The sequence below is a fragment of the Larimichthys crocea genome, chromosome XIII (genome assembly GCF_000972845.2).
Source record: "Larimichthys crocea isolate SSNF chromosome XIII, L_crocea_2.0, whole genome shotgun sequence".
Classification (NCBI taxonomy): Eukaryota; Metazoa; Chordata; class Actinopteri; family Sciaenidae; genus Larimichthys; species Larimichthys crocea.
Genome location: NC_040023.1, coordinates 8,690,209 through 8,710,932, shown reverse-complemented (window position 1 = coordinate 8,710,932; position 20,724 = coordinate 8,690,209). Strand labels below are relative to the sequence as shown.

Below are 20,724 nucleotides of genomic sequence, written 5' to 3'. Positions count from 1 at the left end.
AAATATATAGATATATTCAATAAAGTTCTATATGAAAAAAAGGTCGTGTCACGTGAATTATTCAGTACAAATAACATTTGTTTGCTTCGTTGCCCAACCATCCACCCCGGCAATTCGTCTTAGCTACTCCACCATGACTGCTTCTTCTGTATGTACAGTATGACACATCTGTGTTTGTTTGGGGCTCAGGAGGTAGAGCAGGTCGCCCACTAATGAAAAGATCGGCGAAAAGATGTCGAAGTGTCCTTGGGCGAGATACTGAACCCCAAATTGCTCCCGAAGGCTGCTGCGCCGTCGGTGTGTGAATGTGATTAGCTCCGTTCTGATGAGCAGTTGGCACCTTGCACGGCTGCCAGATGCCAGGCAAGTGATTCAAAGCATTGTGGCATAACGAGCTGTACGCTTAACTGACCAACAGAGAAAAGGGAAGGAGTCGAAAGTTGAGACAATTTTATGCAAATCAGGGTGGAATTTGCATGGAAAAGGCATCACACAGTGACGGACTAAGATGTTCAGGCTCCAGTGAAGGATAAATCTTTGATCAATCCTGCAGTTTCTTTGATTTCTTTTCAGTTTTTTCTATGTTCCTGCCTCCGAGATGACACATGCAAGCAAAAATAAAGCTCCGCTTGGCACAGAGTCATGTAAATTGTTGCTGTTAGCAAGTGTTGACATACCCATAGTGACAAGCAAGAAGTGGCGGAGGAGGTGTTTTGCAATTTTGTTGAATCCGTTGGGACGTCGCAAGTAGACTCGCATTAGCACATCAGGATACGTACTGTCAGCTCCAGATAGATAGATAGATAGATAGATAGATAGATAGATAGATAGATAGATAGATAGATAGATAGATAGATAGATAGATAGATAGATAGTTTGTCACATCTAAAACCTAAAAAAGGAAACCGTAAAGACCTCGACAGGCAGTAATTAAGACGGTGCGGCCTCTTAATAATGCTGACATGTCTTCTCTGGAGACAAACAGAGGGTGGGACTGTCAGCCCGGGGGAAATGTGACAGTTTTTAATCCCGCTGACAATAGATCTGCTGGCAGTGCACACTGTAGACTGAGATGTGTTTGGTTTGAAGCAGTGAGGAATGTGATTTGGTGTCAGAGTTTTAATTAGTTGGCCTCTCTCTCTCCGTCTGGAATCCTCCTGACGCTACACAGTGCCATCTCCGTGTCTCTGTGCAGCAGGAGCAGCTTTCACCAAGTCAGGAGATGTCTGTATTTCTGCATTCGTTCACCTTTTGTACGCATGCAAAGACAGAAGGAGCCTAATGTTTTTATGTCCACTGCACTCAGTCATGTTGTAAAGAACATCTGCTTATTCTGCTCAGTTTGTTTCACCACTGAACACCATGAAGAAGCATTTTAAGCCTTGTTTGGTGGTTTGGACATTAAGGGATTTTGATTAAAAGGCAGAATTAGGGACCTGTAGTCAAGTTTCTCGACTCAGCACTTTGGGTGCGGAGTCAAAGGTTCATCGATTTGAGATGAAAGGTTCCTGAGTATGAAAGATTAAGGTGGCGGGGGTTAAACTGAACTGTTGGTCACATGGTCAGGGTTAAGGTTAGTGACCATCAGCTGTGGTATCATTCGGCTGCTTGGCGAAATAGTCACGTGTGATAGCAACTAGAAACACACAGGGGCAAAACGGTCTTCAACTTTCATCACGTTATTGCTCCAAAAATGTGTCACTGAACCTACACAGTATAGAAACGTTGATTTTAATTTGAAGTAGTTTTAATTTGAAATCGTCAAAAGCAAGGCAGGAAGTGTGACATATGACTGAAAGCAGACTTATATGCGTGTAGCAGTATCTTTGAATTGCACATATTGTATAAGTAGCCTCACAAACAAGCTTGTCCGAACATGTTAATGTGATGTTTCTGTAAAGAATTCACAGTCTCATTGTGTTTTTTGCTGTTTTCTTCCGTCAGTCCAAAGACATGCAGGTTAGGGAGGGCAGGTGGACTGGAAAACTCAAATTAGTCTGTAGGTGTAAATGTTGTCTTTGCCTTTTAGGTGTTGGATCTAAAACAGCTGGATACGTCACAATCTACACCTAACTGTCAAATTTGTCTAAGTGGACCAACTGTATTTCTCATTTTTTGGTGTACAGTATGCTCTTACACCGAAAATCCACCGGGCCCGTTTGAAGCTTGTTGCGTGAGCGTAGCGTATTTGGTCCGACTTTGTTTACTTGCCCAGATTTGGACATTTTCCCTGCGTATGTTCTTCTAAACATGCTTCTACATGTGTAAACATGCTACATAGTTAATTAGTTTCGCTTTTGTCTGTTTTTACGACCTGCCAGTTTGCACGGGGTATTTTATTTTGAAAATCCACCAGATTCTCTTTGCGTCTGGCTTCCACCCACTTGAGGTGCTCTGTGTAGATTGACACATGCTGCTCACGTCAAGCGTCAAAAATTGAACAGACACGTAATTCACACGTAGCCGAGCGTCGAGACGCGTCTGAAACGGACCGCTACGGAGCCGGTGGGGTTTGATGCATTGACTAGAACGGCCACTAACAGCCACGTATTATTCGCGACGCTCACGCAACACACCATGGATGGGCCCGGTGGATTTTGGGGGTAAGAAAGCTATTTTTGATGGATCGCTGGGCATCATCTTGGAGTTTTCATAATCCATGACCCACAACAGTCTGATATAGTGGTCAACCAGTGGATCGACAGCATTGGCGTCCATCATGTAATGAGACTTACGTTGTCCACGAAGCAGCTGTAAAACAGTGGATAGAGTTTTTTGTCTTCACACACCTGCACACAGTGGATATAGAAATCAATACATAATTGCATGTTTCTCTCAGGCGTACAGGTTTTCTGTTAGGAACCTCAATCATATCACCATTGTGTCGCCAATGTCCAGCATTTGTTAAAAGCCCATTACACTGTAACTCTTCACAGCAGGCCAGCATCTACACTGGAGCACTCCCATGGTGCATCTGGCACTCCTGTATCATCATCTCGCCGCACAGTCGTCGTACATACAGCAAAGAAACGATAACAGCTGCCGCCTTGTGTCACCTTTGGTGAGTCAACAGGAGTCTGCCACCTGTGAAGACATTCTACATTTTAATTTCCTCCCTTCATTCAGTCAGAAGCTCGCTGTCCAGCTGTCTCTCGTTCCAGGACACTTTGGTGGTGAAGAGTGCACGTCTGCAGTCCCTGATAACAGCCCGAGCTCGCTGACAGATGGCCATAAGCCTCCGGGAAGCTCTGTCAGTCAAGATTACGCTCTCATTTCTTCTAGTCCTTAAATTCTTCCTCACTCCCACAGAGGGAGATCCCACGACAGGAGACCTGGACAGTCTGAGCGAAAACTTAAACACACAATGAAGTTGGAGTCCACACACACTTGGGATCATTGACATTAGAGGTGTTGAGTTTGTTCACATTGTCACTGAATGAATCAGTAAAACATTTGGCTCTATATATACGCACAGTAGAAGAGAGTCGTGTTGGGAGACGACAGTTCATGTTACCGTCATGTGTGTTTTTAGACGGTCAGGAGACACGTGGCATGACAGACCAGAGATTTAGTGATGGAAATGATGCAAGTGTAAAATGATTTAACCTGCTACTCTTTTATCCTTCCTTTATTTACATATATTTGATTTTTTAAAATCTATTTGTCTTTCATTCTTTATCACTTGTGTTCCTTCTTTTACAATATTTCAAATAAAACATGATGATGATGTACTGTCTGTGTACCCGGTTAGTTTCTAGCGTTGTCTCCGTTGTGTTTGGATGAAGAAGCCCAGACCAAGATATGTTTGGAGGCGATCTCCGTTTATTCTGACAAAAGGTGGAAATAACAACAAAATCTACACAGATTAAATGACACAGAAATATGTTAGCGTATTACACAATAAGTTTAACAGAGGTTAAAACATGGACATTTCTGTGATCACGGCGTCGCTTACCTCTCCCAAGGAGCGCAACAGCAAAAGCGTGAGCCACATTTAGAGGAGGGACCCATGAAAGTGAATGTCGAGGTACAGAAACTGAGTCTAGTGTAATTATAATACTACATATTACTGTATACTAATGTATAATCTTCTGTGGTTCACTGGTCAGATTAAAAATCAGTGATTGGAGTATAAAAAAGCTATACTTTTTTGATCGAATGAAGAAGTTTGAGGTTTTAATCTTTTAGTTTCAACAAGTGTTGATCATATTCCACTTTCTTTTCTTAAACACATAATGTGATATTTACATTTTCAGTAAATGTCTTTAAAGTTTTTTAGGCCATGGACCCTGTAGCTGATAAAGAGACGGAGGAGTTACAGTACGTTATATAAAGTTGTGTTGCATATTGAACTGGGCTTACAATAACGCCTGGACACCATCTGACCACAGCGTTGTTTTGGTCGACGAGTGTTTCAGAAGCATTTCGCCTACCAGACTCTTTAACTTTAACATGAGAACATAAAGAGGTTAAAACATGACCTTGCTCAGAGTTTATATGCTTCTACCATGACCGATAGGTTATGCAGTGAAGTTGTTTCCCTTTTGGCAAAGTTTGCACAGGGTGTTTTATTTTGAAAATTGACCGGATTCTCGATGCCGACTTCCAGCCAGCTTGATCTCAAAATTAACGTGGCTTCTCATGGCGTCCATCAGATATAGAACATCCACGTATTCTCTGTGGAGCGAAGCGGATAGCTGTGACGGTGCACGCTGCAGTAATGTGCAGGGCGGCATTTAGTTCTAGCTCATGTATACGGTGTGGAAGTTCTCTGCAGCTGGTCTGTGATCGTGTGAGCACGCAGAATTCTACTTTTTAATAAAGATATCTCATATTCACACACTGGCCAGATGAAGCTGTGTTTGTCTTTTTTTAGCTCACTGCTCATTTTGCTTTAAATTTACGACGGTTGTCTAGACGTGTGTGACATCTTAATTTTAATGTCGTCTGCGATACTGCAGATATATGTCTATAACTGTACTGAGACCAGTTAGTGAACGTCCAGCTGACTTTTCCCACACACTTCTGTTCTGGGCCTGAGCCAATAAAGCTGCGAATATTTCAGGGCCTAATATCAGTTTTCGTCGAGTACACTCTCAGAGGAGTGTATTTTCTTTCCGGTGGATTGGATAACGTCGAGAGTGAATGATTTTTGGAGGTGCATAGTAGAAGTCTGGCACGCAACACCTTGATATGTGTAGAAGTGAATAAACAACATGAGACGGGCTGTATCCTCCATCATCCAAACCGTCCAAAAAGAGTCTGTATATGTCTCTGAATATTTCCTTGGACCGCGACCAAAAAAAGCAAGATTGATATTGGAAAATTGTACAAACGCCCAGATTATATTCAATAACACCACTCTGTGTCATGGCAACTGTGACATGGTTTGAAAGACTGTGGTTATGGCAAATAAAGTATGGTTGTCGGATACATTACATACCGGACTACCACATCATCTTCTCGACTGACACTGAACTGGACATAAATTTTGTGTTGTCGTCTGATGTGACCAACATCTCTATGGACACTGGGCTTGGTGTCTGCTACCAGCTGAAAGTGATATTCGCTGAAATAAAGAAGAATATAAACACATAAGACACTTTTAGACATAACCTCCATGTTACGATGAGGCTGTCTGCCTCTTAGTGTTTTCCCTTGTCCTGTCTATCTGTTGTGTTCATTGTTGAGCTCGGCCTCTGGTTTCCTGCCTCATCACCTCACCGCCTGTTCCTCATCATCTAATCAACCTCTGCAGCACAAAAGACCAGCTCCACCTGCCAGACTCCACTCCACCAAATCATTCAGTCACTACTGCGGTAACACACACACACTTCAGCCAGACTCTGTACTATAATCTCCTGACTTCCACGTGGCTGCGCTGAGCTCCGTCTTGACTTTATTTCTGTTCTAGATCTTGCCACACCACCACCATTCACTGTTTGTTTTTCCTCTTACCTGCATCTCCCCCTGTCCTTGCACATGCCCCCTCTGTTTTCAACCAAACTGTTGACTATCATTGGTCTGAGACTGGTGTTTTTGGGTCCACTAACGTTCCAAATGTTAAAAGTGGGGCTCGGGATCTTTGTGTTTTTATGCCACAATCATGCCGTTTACTTCACGTTAAGACATATTGGTTGGATGCAAAATAGATCAGGATAGGAGGTAACTGTCTGACGCACTGACGGATGGTTGACTGACAGACCCCGGGGGGGGATTAGTGAGTTTGTTAGGTTTTCCACTTAGCAAGCTCGCAGTGTCCAATTCTCCTCAAAGTTCCTTAGACAGCACATCAACATGAGAGTCAGCAGACTTTGCTGACTCCAGAAAAGAAAAGTTGTAGCTTTAACAACTTGCGATCTGCGCTCGCTTCGCTTCACGACCTCTCGTATTAATTTAGGAGGATCATTTGATTCTCTGTGGTGCAGTAAAGTGGATTGGATGACGTTGGGAATGTAACCTCAGGGGTTCAGTATCAAGCAGGTTCAGACTGCTCGCACTGCGAAACACTTAAGTGTGTATCATCACATTTGTGCGTTGCTGAGCAAAACACTGCAGAGATATACCGTGTGTGTGTGTGTGGAAGAAGTGCACGCATGTGTTTTTTAACAAGTGAATTTGAGAGTGTTTGTGAGCAAAGCCTGTCTCCAGGTTTGTGTTTCTCCTGCCACGTCAGTCCTATCGGCTACGCTCTATATTTAGCCGAGAGGTCGCAGCCAAACAGCATGGGAGACGCTTCGGAGAGACGTGAGCCTGGAAGGAGGTCAGCGTGGTGACTGAGATGTGCTGTGAGCAGGATAACAAGAACCAAGCTGGTGGTAGAGGGGGTCAAAGAGGGGCACAGACCACGAGTCAGTGCAGTTACTTTGAAATCACACAAACTCCTAAAACTGTTTATGATCTTCAGTCATGCAGCCATGCCAATAAAAAAGGTCAATTAAGTGAAATGCTGATTAATGCTGTGTGACGATATCGCCACATGTCTGTAATCTACTTTTCATGCTGCATTCAGATCCTGTCGGAAATATCAGAATCATGACATGAGCGTACACGATCCATTCAAAGAAGGTAAAAGGGCGATGCTGGCGGCCGGGCAGTCTAAGTATGTGCTGTATCATATAACGGCATGTAACATGCAACATCCTGAGTTCAAATTTAGCCTGGACCTTTGTTGTATGTCATAGTCTTCTATTTCCTCCTGCTCTTCACACTCTAATGTCTTATAAGGCTGAGCGAGCTGTCTGTATCTACTGTCATTATCATAGTTTGAATTCATGTGGATAACTTGTTTATAATTATTGAAGTTCTTTGAAAAAAAATGGGCCAAAAATGCATCTATTGTGAATTGTACGTGAGCCTGGGCTTCATATTTAACATGATCCAGTGCATGTTCACACCTGGTTTGTTTACTTTGGTCCGATCCATTGTTGATCCGCTGTACCGTCCATGTAGCCTGTTAGGATTTACTCCACAAAGGAAACAGGAATTCTAAACATTGGGCGCCCTCCAAAACCTAAATGGCACAGTGCCAGTTTGAATGAGTTGGTGGCGCGCCATTTCTAACTTCAGTTCAATCCTGTACCTGGATCAGCAGCACTGTGCTGCACATACCTAAACACGAAATGCCACACAGCAGCATTGCTAAAGATAAACACATATTTAACATAGATAAATAGAGCTGGAAATGTGCTGTACTGTCTATCAAAGTTGATGTTAGCTGTGTTTTTTAGGCTCTAGTGATCTGTTCCGCAAAGTTCATAAAGAAGTTGAATAATCACACCTTGCAGAACTGCTATCGGACTTGTTTTTAGATAGATATCTCAGTTTTTATTTATTGTGTATACCTGCTTCTTCTGCCTCCTATAGGTAATCTATCAATCGACAAAAATGCGAATCATCGGCTTGGAAATATATTGATTGTGGTTTTAACTGGCTAACATTAGGTTACCTACTGTTGTGGAGATTGCTGAAGTCAAAGGTCAATGGTCAGGTCAGGAGGGAAGAAAGTGTTCAGGAGCCTCTGATGTCTTTTTATTGACACTTGGCCAAAGAGAATTAGAGACACTGTCAAAGTTCATCAGAAGTGCCTGAGTCGGTCTCTGTTCAACTCATCCTGGTGGATCGACTTTAAACCCCAAGATAACACCACAAATACTACACGCCCAGAATTAGTCAAAGAGAATGTCTTTACCCATGGAGGTGTTATTGTCAGCATATTCTAGTCTGGAGACACAGACGTCTGTTTACGCAGATTGGACCGTCAACAACAAGCTATCTATTATGACTAGGAAGGCAGCAACAGGTCTCTTTGACCCTGGCCACCACAGTGTTGAGATAGACTGGCACCCAGTCAAAGCCAAACAACTAATACTGCTGAGGACCTCAAGGCCCACACGTGACCTCGTGTAACCTAAGGATAGAAAATTCCATAACTCCTACCATGCTGTCTTGAATGGATAACGTCAGCTGATTCATCCAGACTCCTGAGGTTAATCCGGCTAAGTTAAGGTTATAGTTAGTATCATGGAGCCAATGGTCCAAATAAAACAAAGGAATGTTACAGATGTTCTAAATATGACTGTAATTTATTTCCCAGTGTTCAGTCTTGTGTCAAGGGTTTACTGAATGTTTCATAGAGAATCTTTCAGAACGGCGTTTATTTGTTTATGCAGATGATGACTAATTGTTCTATTCAGTTGTCTCTATTATACTTTATATTTTTTTATGTAACATTTTATGTTTTATATTTAAAACGGATTAAATTCCAGATGAAATTCAAAGAGGACGAAGCAAATATGTAGCGAGTCAACACAGCATGTTTTGTCATGAGGTGTGAAGCAGAAGCGACCATAAAAACGCCTTTTTGAGGAGGGCGCGACCGCGAGCTGAGAACCTGTTGAGAGTGCAGATTAAGAGAGAAATGAAACCTGAGAGAGGGTGACATTAAATATTCATGTCATGTTTTAATAATAAAATGAAGTCATTCATACTCAAATCGATTTCAGTTCAAAAAAGTTGCAGTGACGGTTCACCTTCCATTCAGGCACAGAAAAGCACTTCGTTCTAACATAAATCATCCACGAAAAACTCTGGAGGTAAAAACGTGGCAGCGTCTCACACTGATTTAACACCGTGTACCCGCGACGCAACTATACATGTACAGTGTTTTCTAGTTGTATCTGCATGTCAAACAATTTACCGTACGCTCACTTCTTCTCTACTAAACGACTGCATGTGAAATCTAATAATGATAAAAAGACAAGTTGTGTTTCAAAAACCAAAAAATCTGAATGTATTCTTATAATTACAAAGTTAGTCCTGTCACATGACTATGCAGGAAATGCATTTCTAATTAATGTCTATGCTAACTAATGAGCAACACAACAACAACGTCAACAACAGGAAGGCATTTGAAGACAAACATTTTTTTTGTTGTTTTTTAAACATCACAGAGAAAAAACAAGTTTCTTAAATGAGGTTCTCAGATTGGAGGTCAATAAACTGTTTGTAGGTGTTGAGGATTGTCGTTACCTGAGCTTACTAGGTGGGTGTAATCTAACCGACAGTGTTCAGCTTAATTCTGCTGCTTTACGTATTCTGCGCTCAATGATGCAACCATGAACTTTCCCAGAATGAACAGACATGACGAACAATAAGTCCTAATTTGAAAATCTAAAACTTTCACTTGTTCAATAACCTTGGGATCCAGTTAAAGTAAATATACCCTTGAAATAAGGGTAGATAAATTAACCAACCAGCATTTACATTTCAAAGCAACATTGTGCGACATTTCTTCCATAACATAGCAGTTTAAAATTACACTGACGTGTAATCAGGTGAATGGTGTCCTCTACGTCTGTTTCTGTCTCTATGTAACTTTGGGCTCTGGGTACAAAGTACGTAAGTCACACACCACCAACTATTGGTGGTATATTTTATGGAGAAAGCGTTTTCCTCTGACTGCACCGCCTCAAGTCTCAAGAGTTTCCCAATGGTCAGTAAACTGTTGTTGAACTGTAGCTGCCGTTAGCTAACGTTGGCTCAGTTTGTTAGCCAGGCTGCCCGGGACTGTGAGCTCAGAGTCTCTCTGGGTGCAGGGGAATGAATGCTGATGGGGAGCGGAGTCTGTGTCGTGCTAGAACCGGAGCTGGGCAAGCTGGCTCAGCAGCCTCTATGGACATAATGACAGAGGTGATGTTGACGGAAGACGCTAAGACAGAAAAGAAGAGATTGACCGAGCAAGAAGCTGCTGGAGAGTAAATCTGGGACTGACTTTTAGTCGCTGGTGAGAGCTTGGTGAAATAAAAGGCAGTGATATAATCATAACAAATACACATGTACGAATGTCCATATTTACCATAGTGGTATTATACTCTGAAACTGGGGGTGCTAAATCACAAAAATACCTTTTTCTATGCAATTCAGGTTAACCAGATACTAACATGTTGGCCAGATAATGATGATGTTGATGAAATTGTTAAGAACCTATTAACCTATTGAATGAACAAACAGTAAATTGCCTCCAAACCCTGCAGGATGATCAGTAAGACAATGCAGGACTATTTCCAAAACACATCCGAGCATTAAGCTCACCATATTTCATAACGCTGAATGGGATGTTTCACTGTCACTTGGCATCACAGCTTTAAGCACCTAGCACTCAGGGTAAATCTTAAATAATGTTAAATCAAAATATGTTCATTAGCAGTCAGGGATCCAGACTGACAAATAATATTTTATATTAATAAACAAGAATATTGAGATGAACAGGCACTTGTTCTGTGAATGGGGCACATCAGTGAATCTCCCATAAATATGCTTATGAAAATCTCTTTGCTAAGATGTCTTTGGGAAACATTGCACTCTCCCTCCTCACAAACAGAAAGTGCACGGAGGGTCACTAGCTGCCGCCGTCCTTGTGAGGGAGGCACCTCTGCCAGGGGCTGTAGGGCAGCGCCAGCAGCAGGAAGAGGATCCCACCCACGATGAGGACCGCCCCCGCACAGCCGATGCACGACACTGACCAGGAGAGCTCGTGGTGGAGGGGAACCGTGTGGTCGCTGGCGAGGAAGGCCATGACGGACTGGTGGAAAACCAGCAGAGCGAGAAGGACCATGACGCCTGTGGAGGAGACGGTGGACATTGATCAACACTCTTTATTTATTTTTGGACAAGACAAGATTTCTCGAGCCTCTTCTGACCTGACAGAATAAAGCAGATGGATGCCGGCTTGAGGAAGAAGAGGATCTCTTTACTGAGAGCCATGGTGATGCAAATGGCCCCCATCACCATCAGGAAGAGGCTGAACAGAGACAACATGGCCGTCGCTACATTCAGATCTGCGCAGAGAAGGACGACAGCGCTGTTATGCGTTCACTGTAACAGGAACACCTGTTGATTTTGAAACTAGGCTGATAAATGAAAGAGATTTGAAGTACTTTTGAGATATTTTCATGTTTAGCAGAGACACATCCTCTCGTTATTTTATATTAGGTCTTATACAGAACCAGAAAATAATTTATAAAGCTTACGTCATCATGTAGATTTACTGTCAACCCACACTATTGTTGAGATGGAGATTACAAAAGAAGAACGTGATAACATTAAGCCACTATTATATAGTATATGTAACATTATTGCACACGGATATGTCTGCAAAGTCCTGGATAAATCTCTTAAAGTGGACTTCTGCAAACATCTCTGTGGATCTTCACAGACAAAGACATCATGGGTAATCATAGCTCACAGAGGAGCTGACGATCATGTAACACAAAGATGCAAATGTCAGCTTGGAGATTTCCAGATTTTAAAGGTATCACGTGTCGGATTATGAGACATTTAACATGTTACTTTTGAGTTTTTACTGCTAATGGTTGAACTTTCGGTTGCTCGTACCTGCTGAGTTAAAGCAACAAGGTGCTGACTGCAGCTCACTCAATGCCCAAAGATGTCATTATTAACAAGGGAACATTAAATCATAAAACACTATACAAGATTTACTTGAAGTGAGACCTTTGTGATCTCAAATAAAAACAGGACATTATAGTACAATCTTCTACACACTCTGCTGTATTCATTAAATCGCCACGTTGAGGCCCGTAGCATGAGCTGTGGAAACAACAAGGTTTTAATGAACGTCTGTTTTTAATATATGTCTTTCTTCATTCGGCGTATGGCACCGTGTGATCTTAATACGTTATGGAGCTGCCAGTGAAATGAGAGGTTAGACGGCAGCTCGGAGACGCTTGAATGCAGCGTAGGCGGAATAGATTTCAAACACTCGCAGACAATGGCCGACCTGAAAGAGTGTGGCGAGGAGGTGAAGGGAGACGAGGGGGAGAGGGAGACAAAGGGACGGCGAAAGACGGGGACAGATCATGGGGGAGATGACGGAGGGGCAGAGGAATAAAGATAAACGAGATAGATGAAGGGGCAAAGAGGGTGCAGGGAGACGGAGGGGGTGGAGTGGGCGGATAAGGTGGGACAACAGTTGAGAGAGGCCGAATGAAAGAGGTGTGTGACTCACTCTTCTGCGTCGTCTTCTGAAACAGCACAGCGTTTTCCCCCGTGGTGAAGAACTTGAAGTAGGTGCAGTTTGCTTCTGCAGGAGGACAGAAAAGATGGAGATGGAGACGGAGGAAGAGAAACAGTAAGTTAGAGAACCATGAACACCAACAGGTGAACCTGCTGTAGCTGCAGACAATCCCGATGAACAATCTTATTGAAATTCAAGGAGCCACGTCTCTCCCTCAGCCGCTTCGCACACTTTGCTTCCAATGATTCTCCATCAAACATAATCAGCCGTGAACGTCAATGACAAGCTCAAGGTGACAATCCAATGCTCGCTGCACAATTAGTATTCTGCCGCTCCGATGATGTGTTACAGTAATTAGAGTTTGGCCGCCAAACAGAATGTGACACCTCTATCTGTTCCCCTCACACATTTGTGTGCACGAGCAAGCAATTCACGCACACACACACACACACACACACACATCACTCTTAATTAGTGCGATCAAAGCCGGATCCTCAGAGTGTTCTGGGTAGTTCCCCACAACAACAGATATCAGGTTTACATTCTGTTGACGAGCTGCACTCAGAAATTCATCAGTCAATAAATAAAGGCTGACGTCGGCTTCGCAACCCAACCAGTCAGACAATAATTGGGCTTTGTTCTCGCCAACCACAGAACATGTGTTCACTTTAATCTATCAAGGAAGACGTGATTCATGTCGTTCCTTCTGATGGGGCGCAGTAACAACGTGAACAGTCTGACGACTTGTTTCATACTCAGAGATATCACCATGTTCTGTACAATTATGTCACGTGACGACATACTGTACACTGTATGTAGAGGACGCCAATCTAAACTTGGAACTACTTAAATCTCATGTGTGTCCCGACATTTAAAACCTGTTTTAATCTTTTACTTGTGTTGATTTTGCTTTGTAAATAAAACTCTGATATTAATATACACTTTTTGTGACATATCATTTTGGGTGGAGAGTTTTTATAAATCAGTTGTTGTATAGTCTGAAATTGCACATGCCAAAAAAAGCCCTATCGTTCTGTGAGGGCTGCAAAAAATGAATTAATCTTCTCCAAAGTTTTTGTAGTTTCAGTTTCTTCATCTTAGCAATCATCCACGATTGTAAAAGCAGTTAATAGGGACACTGATGGACCTCAGAGAGGCACAACGTCCTTGTCCTGAGCTCACTGATGCTCATAAACACACTGCTACATCACATTTAGTGCAACTGGACAGTTGGTTATCCTTATACAACAATGTACGACAGGAAGAAGATTATCTTTATTGATACCTCGATGGGGAAATGATTTAAGTATCCCATTGGCGATGCAACAGGAGGCCAATGGAAGACTTTTCCTATGGTGGATCCAATGATGGTGCTCCTACTAATAATCCATCTGCTTCCATAAGCGCTTATCCTTATCAAGGCAGTGGGCGAGATGCAGGGTACACCCCGGTCAAATCAGCAGTTCATCACAGGGCTGACACATGGAGACAAACAACCATTCACACTCCCATTCACACCTAACTAAAGAGTCTCCAATGTCTCTGGACTGTGGGAGGAACTACTATTTATAAAGCACTTTGTTAGACATAAACAGGCACCACCAACTCAATCAATCACATGCAGGCAAAATGATATTATTTTTAGATGTTTTAAAAAAAAAGTCAGCAATCCCATTAATCACTAAAGCAGTAATGAAAATCAATCTATGATGAACACACACACACAGCTCCTGGTGGACTTTTCTCAGTCTGTCTCTATTTAGCTTTTGTGAGTCATGCTTCAAAAGGAGAGTTCATACAGGTGAGTCATGAAAAAGGGGAGAAAAACCACAAATACATTTTTAATAATCGTCCACTTAGAAGTCATTTTCAGCTCACGGGTCTGCGTTATTCTCTTTCTCTTTATTTATTCATTATTGATCTGAATATTCTATAAACAGTCTATTTTTAATTGGCTTGTGTTGTGACATGTTCTTTATTTATATATATATATATTTGAATTAAAAAACGACCTCTGACCTCCATTAGACTAAATTCATGTGGAATGTGGCCGAGCTAAAAATAAACTTGTTTAGACAAATCGCTGCACAAGAGCTTCCAAAGTCTAAATGATGTATCTCTTCTCTTGAACTATAAGCAGCTTGTGGACTCACTCTTTTACTCAGACTATGTAACAATGACTCAGGCTGTTAGTCAGCCAGAGAGCGTTCATCCAGCCAGCCATCAAACCGCGAGCCAAGCATCATTTGTCTAGCCGGAAAGTCAGGTAGAGCACTCACTCACGCTCAACTCCCTCCCTCAAACTGAGCCGTCCAACAAAGCTCGACAGTTTGACAAACATCCTGTCAGCCGGCCTGTTTGTCAATCATCCTCTTTAAAACTCCGTCCGTCACGCAGGCATCATAAAAGTCAGACAGTCATCCACCCAAGCAGTCAGTAAATCTTTGAGTCACCTCCGGGTAGTTCAGCAGGTCCACAGCTCTCTCTCTCCGGGTCGATATCAGCCACCCACAAGGTCTTGGTGCAGCCCTTCCACAGGCCGTAGTGAGCTGTCAGACAGGTCTGCACAACAAAAAATCAAAGGTTGCTGTATTCTTTTTCCATCCATCACAGGGTTCAGCTTCAGACACCAAACGGTGGTTCATTCCTAACAGGAAATGACTCTTTCTGTTTTGATTACTGCAGGAAACATCTGTGGACAGGTTAATAGCATCTGATGTGTCTGCGTAGGGGTGGAAACATCATATGATCGAAGGTTACTGCTCCAATATTTCACCTGGTTGTTATAGAAACTCTTGGGAGGTGCCAGCTCCACCCAGAACTCTGTACCCACCCCAAGGACGGTCAGGACTACGCCCACGATGGCCACGAAGAACGCCAACTTGATCTGGTGACAACAAAAAAACAAATAATCAAATAATGACTTGTAAAGAGTTCCCAGTAAACCTGCATGAGCTCAAGACTGTAGTCTGTACAGCTTGTGTTATATTCAGGTTCTTCATATATAGTACCCGGGCAGAGGTGTGTAACCTAGGGGGGGGTGACGTGAAACCTGATTTGACCACCCCAGATGCTGCCCCATTATCCTAAACTATGATTGGCTACCTGCCCTGTCAGAGGTGGGCTTAGTTTGACGAGTAAACTGGACAAATGTATTTTTGTCCGTGTTACAAGAAAAACTAAAAATGCCTCCACGTCCATCATCATTCCTCCAAACGACACAATGCAACACAGTGTTGAGGGGTTAGCTGGTCTCAGAGCTGTCACTTCCCTTTAAGTCTCTAAGCACGCCACGCTGCAGACTTGTTGTATGTAATGTAATATGAATTGATTTCACATGGCACTGTGCAGGTAAATGCTTCTGTCCAAGTTAAGGTGATCCCACAGAGTTATGTGCACAGTGCTTACGGTTACGGACACGTTATCTCCAGCTGGTTTCAGGAACAACTCAAAGTTCGTCCGTGATGGACAGATGGTTCATCCAATCACCTGCCAACGGTGACGTAACATTCAGATTTGTGACGTCATTTAATGTCTGTGGGAGTTCAGTGCATGGACATTTTTTGCTGCATACACCCAAAGAGAAGCAAAGAGAGCTTGATAACTGAGTTAAGCTGAAGGCGGACATCCTACAGTGAAGTGCAGCGAGGACGTAACGACACCAAAGGGACAGAACGATCTCTGCTTGTTGTTTTTAATGTCCTCAACAGATGAAATATCAACTCTCCAAGCAGCAATTGAGACACGTGGGTGGTCGTAACTTCTTCAAAGCACAGTTAGAGAGACTTTCAGGGAAGAATTAGGTTCAGAGTTTGGAGATGGGGAATGAATTATGTCACGGGTGGTACATCAGATAGAGGTGGAACTGAGCAAAAAGCAGAACGCTGGCTCTTATGGTTACATATTTTATCTCCCTAATGTCACAGAAACTGCGTTTGATCTATTGCAGATATTTGTTTTCTAACATTAGCAGTCCTTCATCTCTTGTTGGGGTGTTTCTTGCCCCGTGGACCAACCTGATTCCAGCTGAAAAAGTCGCCTGTATGATTGATTAGTTCCATTAGCTTTTCATACAGCCTGAGGAGGAACACACATTCACACAATATGAGTCCAGTCACCTTCCCTTCCTGGGCCTCACTCATGGCGTGTCCAGTTGACGTCGTCCTGCGGCGCTTGTTCCCCCCAAACGTACTGCGTCCAGTCATCAGGTTGGTCAGACCTCCCGGGCCCTGGGCCGGACCCCCCGCTGCCACTCCCACCGTTCCCGCCGCCGGGTTCACCGTGCGGCCCTCCTCGTCGGTCACCAAAAAAGTAGACCACATTGTCGTGACGAAGTAGAAAACAACTAAGACAGCTGAGTGGGATTTCAGTCTGGCAGCAGAGCTTCGTTGTCTGCCTCGACGGAGACGGTAAAGTGTTATCAATAGAAAAACCGAAGAGTGGAACAAAAACAGTTTGTGCCCATAAAAAAGTCAAACGTGTCAGATGTCAGGCGAATCCGACAGAGAGAAAGGGCAGACAGAGGTAGAAAGAAGCTTAAACCCAAAAAGTCTTCTTGGAAACTAAACATACAATGTCTGTGGAAACTTCAACCTCCTCTTGAGGAAAAAGTCCCAGAAAAAGTGTCAGCTTTGAGATGCAAAACTGATAAATGAATCATCGTGAACAAAAGAAAAAATATACGTGTAGAAAAGCGTAGCCGCTGAGTCTGTAGAGGTAGAAGTCAGGAGAGTGATGAAGTGACGTTTCAGTCCTGAGAGAGGAGAAAGGAGGAGAAGGTCAAAGTGACTGCGAGGCGTTCGGATGCACAATCATCGAAATCTTTCACGTAATGTCGCGCGACGTTTATCAATAACAGAGACAGAGAGGTGGAGTGCTTCATGTCGTACATTTCATGGTACAAAGACATGAAGGCTCGTAAACAGGGTGCATGCACTATAGACACAGAAGCAAAACGTGCATGTTACTACCAGGGACAAATGAAGTCCTCTTGGACTTCTTGTGGCCAAAATCACGAATGTTAATGAATGACAGGTGAGCGAAACTGTCGTGAATCCACGTAACTTTAGGTTAAAAGCATGCATTCCTTTTGAAATGTGCAGCGTGAACACAAACAAGTCAAATCTGAAATATGTAACAAAGTCTTTATTCTCAGAGGAAAAGCAGAGAGCGCTTCCTCCAATCACGTGTAATCATCTGTGCCGTCCGTTCTGCTGCTTTCATTAGGACAGAAAAGCAACATGAAAGCACGGTGAAATCACAATCAGTTATCTATTTTGAGACGTTACGAGACAGCGAACATGTAGACAAAACAGTCGGCGCGCTGAAATCATAACCTCGTCTATTCTCAGACGCTTTGTGGTACCTCAGTAGCACAAAAACACTCATCGTGTTCGAGCCATAACCAATTATCTATTCCAAGAAGCTCTGTGCTAGAACAGATACGCTGCGGATGAACTGAATCTTAAAGCCTTTATGTCTGTAGGGTGAATGAAGCAGCTGTCCCGTCGACTTCCACCAGGATGCGGCGACAACAGACATGACACGCAGCCCTCCCCTCTTGTTAGTGAAAATGAAACGCATCCCCCCGGGGAGGACACATAACTTTACTTTCACGTCGCCGTCTGTCTTGTTAAGCGAAAGTTTGTTTTCCGACAAAGTTTTTCATGAAGTCGTACTTCAAGGAAATACAAAACATCACAATACTTCACAAATGAATATTTCACACAAACTGAGCTCGGATCCTGTAAATTTAAAGAGTAACTTTAATTTTATGAACAGAAAATAGAAATATTTGTGTTTCTTGTCAGTTCTTGAGTTTAAAAACAGTTTTATTATTTCAATATTTAAGTAAATCAGAAGGAAAAATGTTGCAAATCTTAAACAACCTAGTTAAACTGACATGAGTTAATATTTAATGGTATTGAATCCTCACAGCATCTTTTCAGTGCAAATATTTAACACAGCTGATCTTCTGATTCAAAAATATTCAGACACTATTAATAATATCACTTCTTCTGCTCCTCGTAACCACATGAATATATTTCATATTGTAGGATTTAAGATAATGTTTGCAGCGAAGAAACAGGATGCATCGGGCGTCTTGCACAAAAGCACTTTCATGCATCGGATGCGGGAATCAAACCTGCACATGAACTACTATTGCATTTCTCATTATACCGTTTCTGGCATTCAAACATTAAGTGTTGCGTAACTGTAAGACCTTTAAATTATGAATGTGTGGAAGAATTTGGCTGCAATGAAAATTGGTCGTTACATGAAAGCACGGCGACAAAACAACATTCACAGTTAGTTGTTTAAACTTTTAATGTTAGTGGTCAAGAAAGTTGTTAAAGTAGTAAAGTCTGTTGTCCTTACTCTTCAAGACTGAGCACAGCTCTCCTTATACGGCCTCCGATTGGACGCGCTGGAGAAGAAGCAGCACTGAAGCACGAGGAGGAAGCTCATTACAGCCAAACAGCCTTTAACAAGTTCACTCTCTTAGAATATCCTGACTGTCTCCAGAAATAAGCCAACATGGGATCAGTATGAGGAGAAAGTTCTTGTTATATCAGCAAACCGTGACTCCATAAACACTCTGCACAGGCGACGTTTGAAGAAGAAGCCTGTTCAGCTTTATTTAACCCCCCCCAACACCACCCTCAAACAGCCAGCCGCAGCCCCCTCCCCTGCAAACAGTCGAGCAGCCAACAGATCTCATGCTGAAATTAGACACATTAGTTTTATTTTTTCACTCTTTAACACGTACTGCACGCGTGCACACTTCACGACGCTCGCCGCCGCCGCCGCCGCCTCACAAATATCACGACAATGAGATTAACAAGTTGCTGACCTGGTTTTTGTGTGTGTGCTTCTGCTCGGAGTGACAGAGGGCGAGGAGAGGAGAGGAGAGGAGGGTGACGGAGGGAGAGAGAGAGAGAGAGAGAGAGAGAGAAGGGAGGTGGACGGGTGAGGGAGGAGGGGGAAAAAAAGGGGGTGGAGGTCAAAGTAGGAGTCAACGTTACGTCTGAGGGAGGTGGTTTATGGTGGAGGGGGGGTGTGTGGAGGTGAAAATGAGCATCAGCTAAATGCCTGTGTGTGTGTGTGTGTGTGTGTGTGTGTGTGTGTGTGTGCATGTATAGTGTGTGTATACTTTTCATATAAGGTTGCAGGATCTGGGCGTGCATGTATGTATGTGTGTGAGTACATATGCTTGCGTATTAACTTGCAGGCCCCTGTGTGTGTGTGTGTGTGTGTGTGTGTGTGTGTGTGTGTGAGGTATGCAGTCACTCTGTAGCTTCTGTAAGTGAATCTGTTTGTTTGTGCTAACGTGGACAGTGCTGGACGAGTCCCTCAGCTTTAAAATGTACTTGTGTGGAAACACACACCAACACACACCCACACACAGCTCCTTAACTCTGTGTGTGTGTGTGTGTGTGTGTGTGTGTGTGCATGTTATGCGTCCCTCCTATCTATTTTTGCCCCCCACCTGTTAATGACATTAAAGCCGGGCCCGGGGGACAGGGCTGCAGCGGGGGGCTCGTGTCAGCTCGACCCTGGCTGTGAGGTTCATGTCTGCAGCCACCGCTGATTGAAGAGGGAATTGTAGATTCAACACCTTCGAAAAGAAGCAACGCTGCCGGTTGGCTCACGTAATCAGATGTTGAGAAAGCCGTGAGAAAGGAATCAGATGGACGCCTGCTGACACATGCAATGCAACACTTTAGTCACAGTTTGTTTGCACTAAAAGACGTTTTAAAGTGTGTGACAGTCTAAAAATTCATTTTAAGATGTGGGGGTTTTATCGAGATCTCAGTGGATGCTTTTGCCAGAAGGATACTCCAACGTTTCACCAACTTTTTGTTGCAATGCATGACTTGAATGAACCATTTTCAGCTGCCACTCAGTGTCACATCGGTAAAACAGAGGCAGGTCCAGGCTTATTGCCGGCCAATCACGGTGGTAGTTTCTAAAAAGTGCCACAAACAGCCTGTTTCTTTAGAGCTGGGCATGGATCGCTGAAAATCGCATACATTTTGAGCCATCTAATCAAACTTTTGGGCAAACTCTACGTGCAAAGACAACAACAACAACACATGGTCCAATTTATTTAGGTTTTCCAAAGTTTCAGGTCCATGTCGTAGCCTTCCTTGTGGATGGAGTTGCCATAACACAAGTTGGAGCTCAAG

At 43.2% G+C, this 20,724-nt stretch overlaps 1 protein-coding gene across 2 annotated transcripts; it reads right to left on the bottom strand.

Moving 5' to 3' along the window:
• Positions 1 to 10,331: 10,331 nt before the first annotated feature.
• Positions 10,332 to 19,430, bottom strand: cacng6a (calcium channel, voltage-dependent, gamma subunit 6a). 2 transcript variants are annotated; one of them, XM_010751654.2, is made up of 7 exons: positions 19,389 to 19,430; positions 16,654 to 17,288; positions 15,312 to 15,422; positions 14,989 to 15,097; positions 12,527 to 12,601; positions 11,202 to 11,339; positions 10,332 to 11,121 (listed from the first exon to the last, which is right to left on the bottom strand). In XM_010751654.2, the coding sequence occupies exons 2-7, from the start codon at positions 16,855 to 16,857 to the stop codon at positions 10,901 to 10,903; spliced, it is 858 nt and encodes a 285-aa protein (XP_010749956.1). In that variant the 5' UTR covers positions 16,858 to 17,288; positions 19,389 to 19,430; the 3' UTR covers positions 10,332 to 10,900. The 2 variants fall into 2 exon arrangements, with proteins under 2 accessions (XP_010749956.1, XP_019109377.1); XM_019253832.2 differs by lacking the exon at positions 19,389 to 19,430 and adding an exon at positions 18,914 to 19,143.
• Positions 19,431 to 20,724: the final 1,294 nt, after the last annotated feature.

Bases quoted from the DNA above. Each gene is read 5' to 3' on its own strand.
- cacng6a (XM_010751654.2), bottom strand. From the start codon at position 16,857: ATGTGGTCTACTTTTTTGGTGACCGACGAGGAGGGCCGCACGGTGAAC. The intron at 15,098-15,311 runs GTGAAATATTGG...TTTGTTGTGCAG, and splicing joins AGAGTTTCTATAACAACCAG to ACCTGTCTGACAGCTCACTA. The intron at 12,602-14,988 runs GTGACTCAAAGA...GTCCTCCTGCAG, and splicing joins ACCTGCTGAACTACCCGGAG to AAGCAAACTGCACCTACTTC.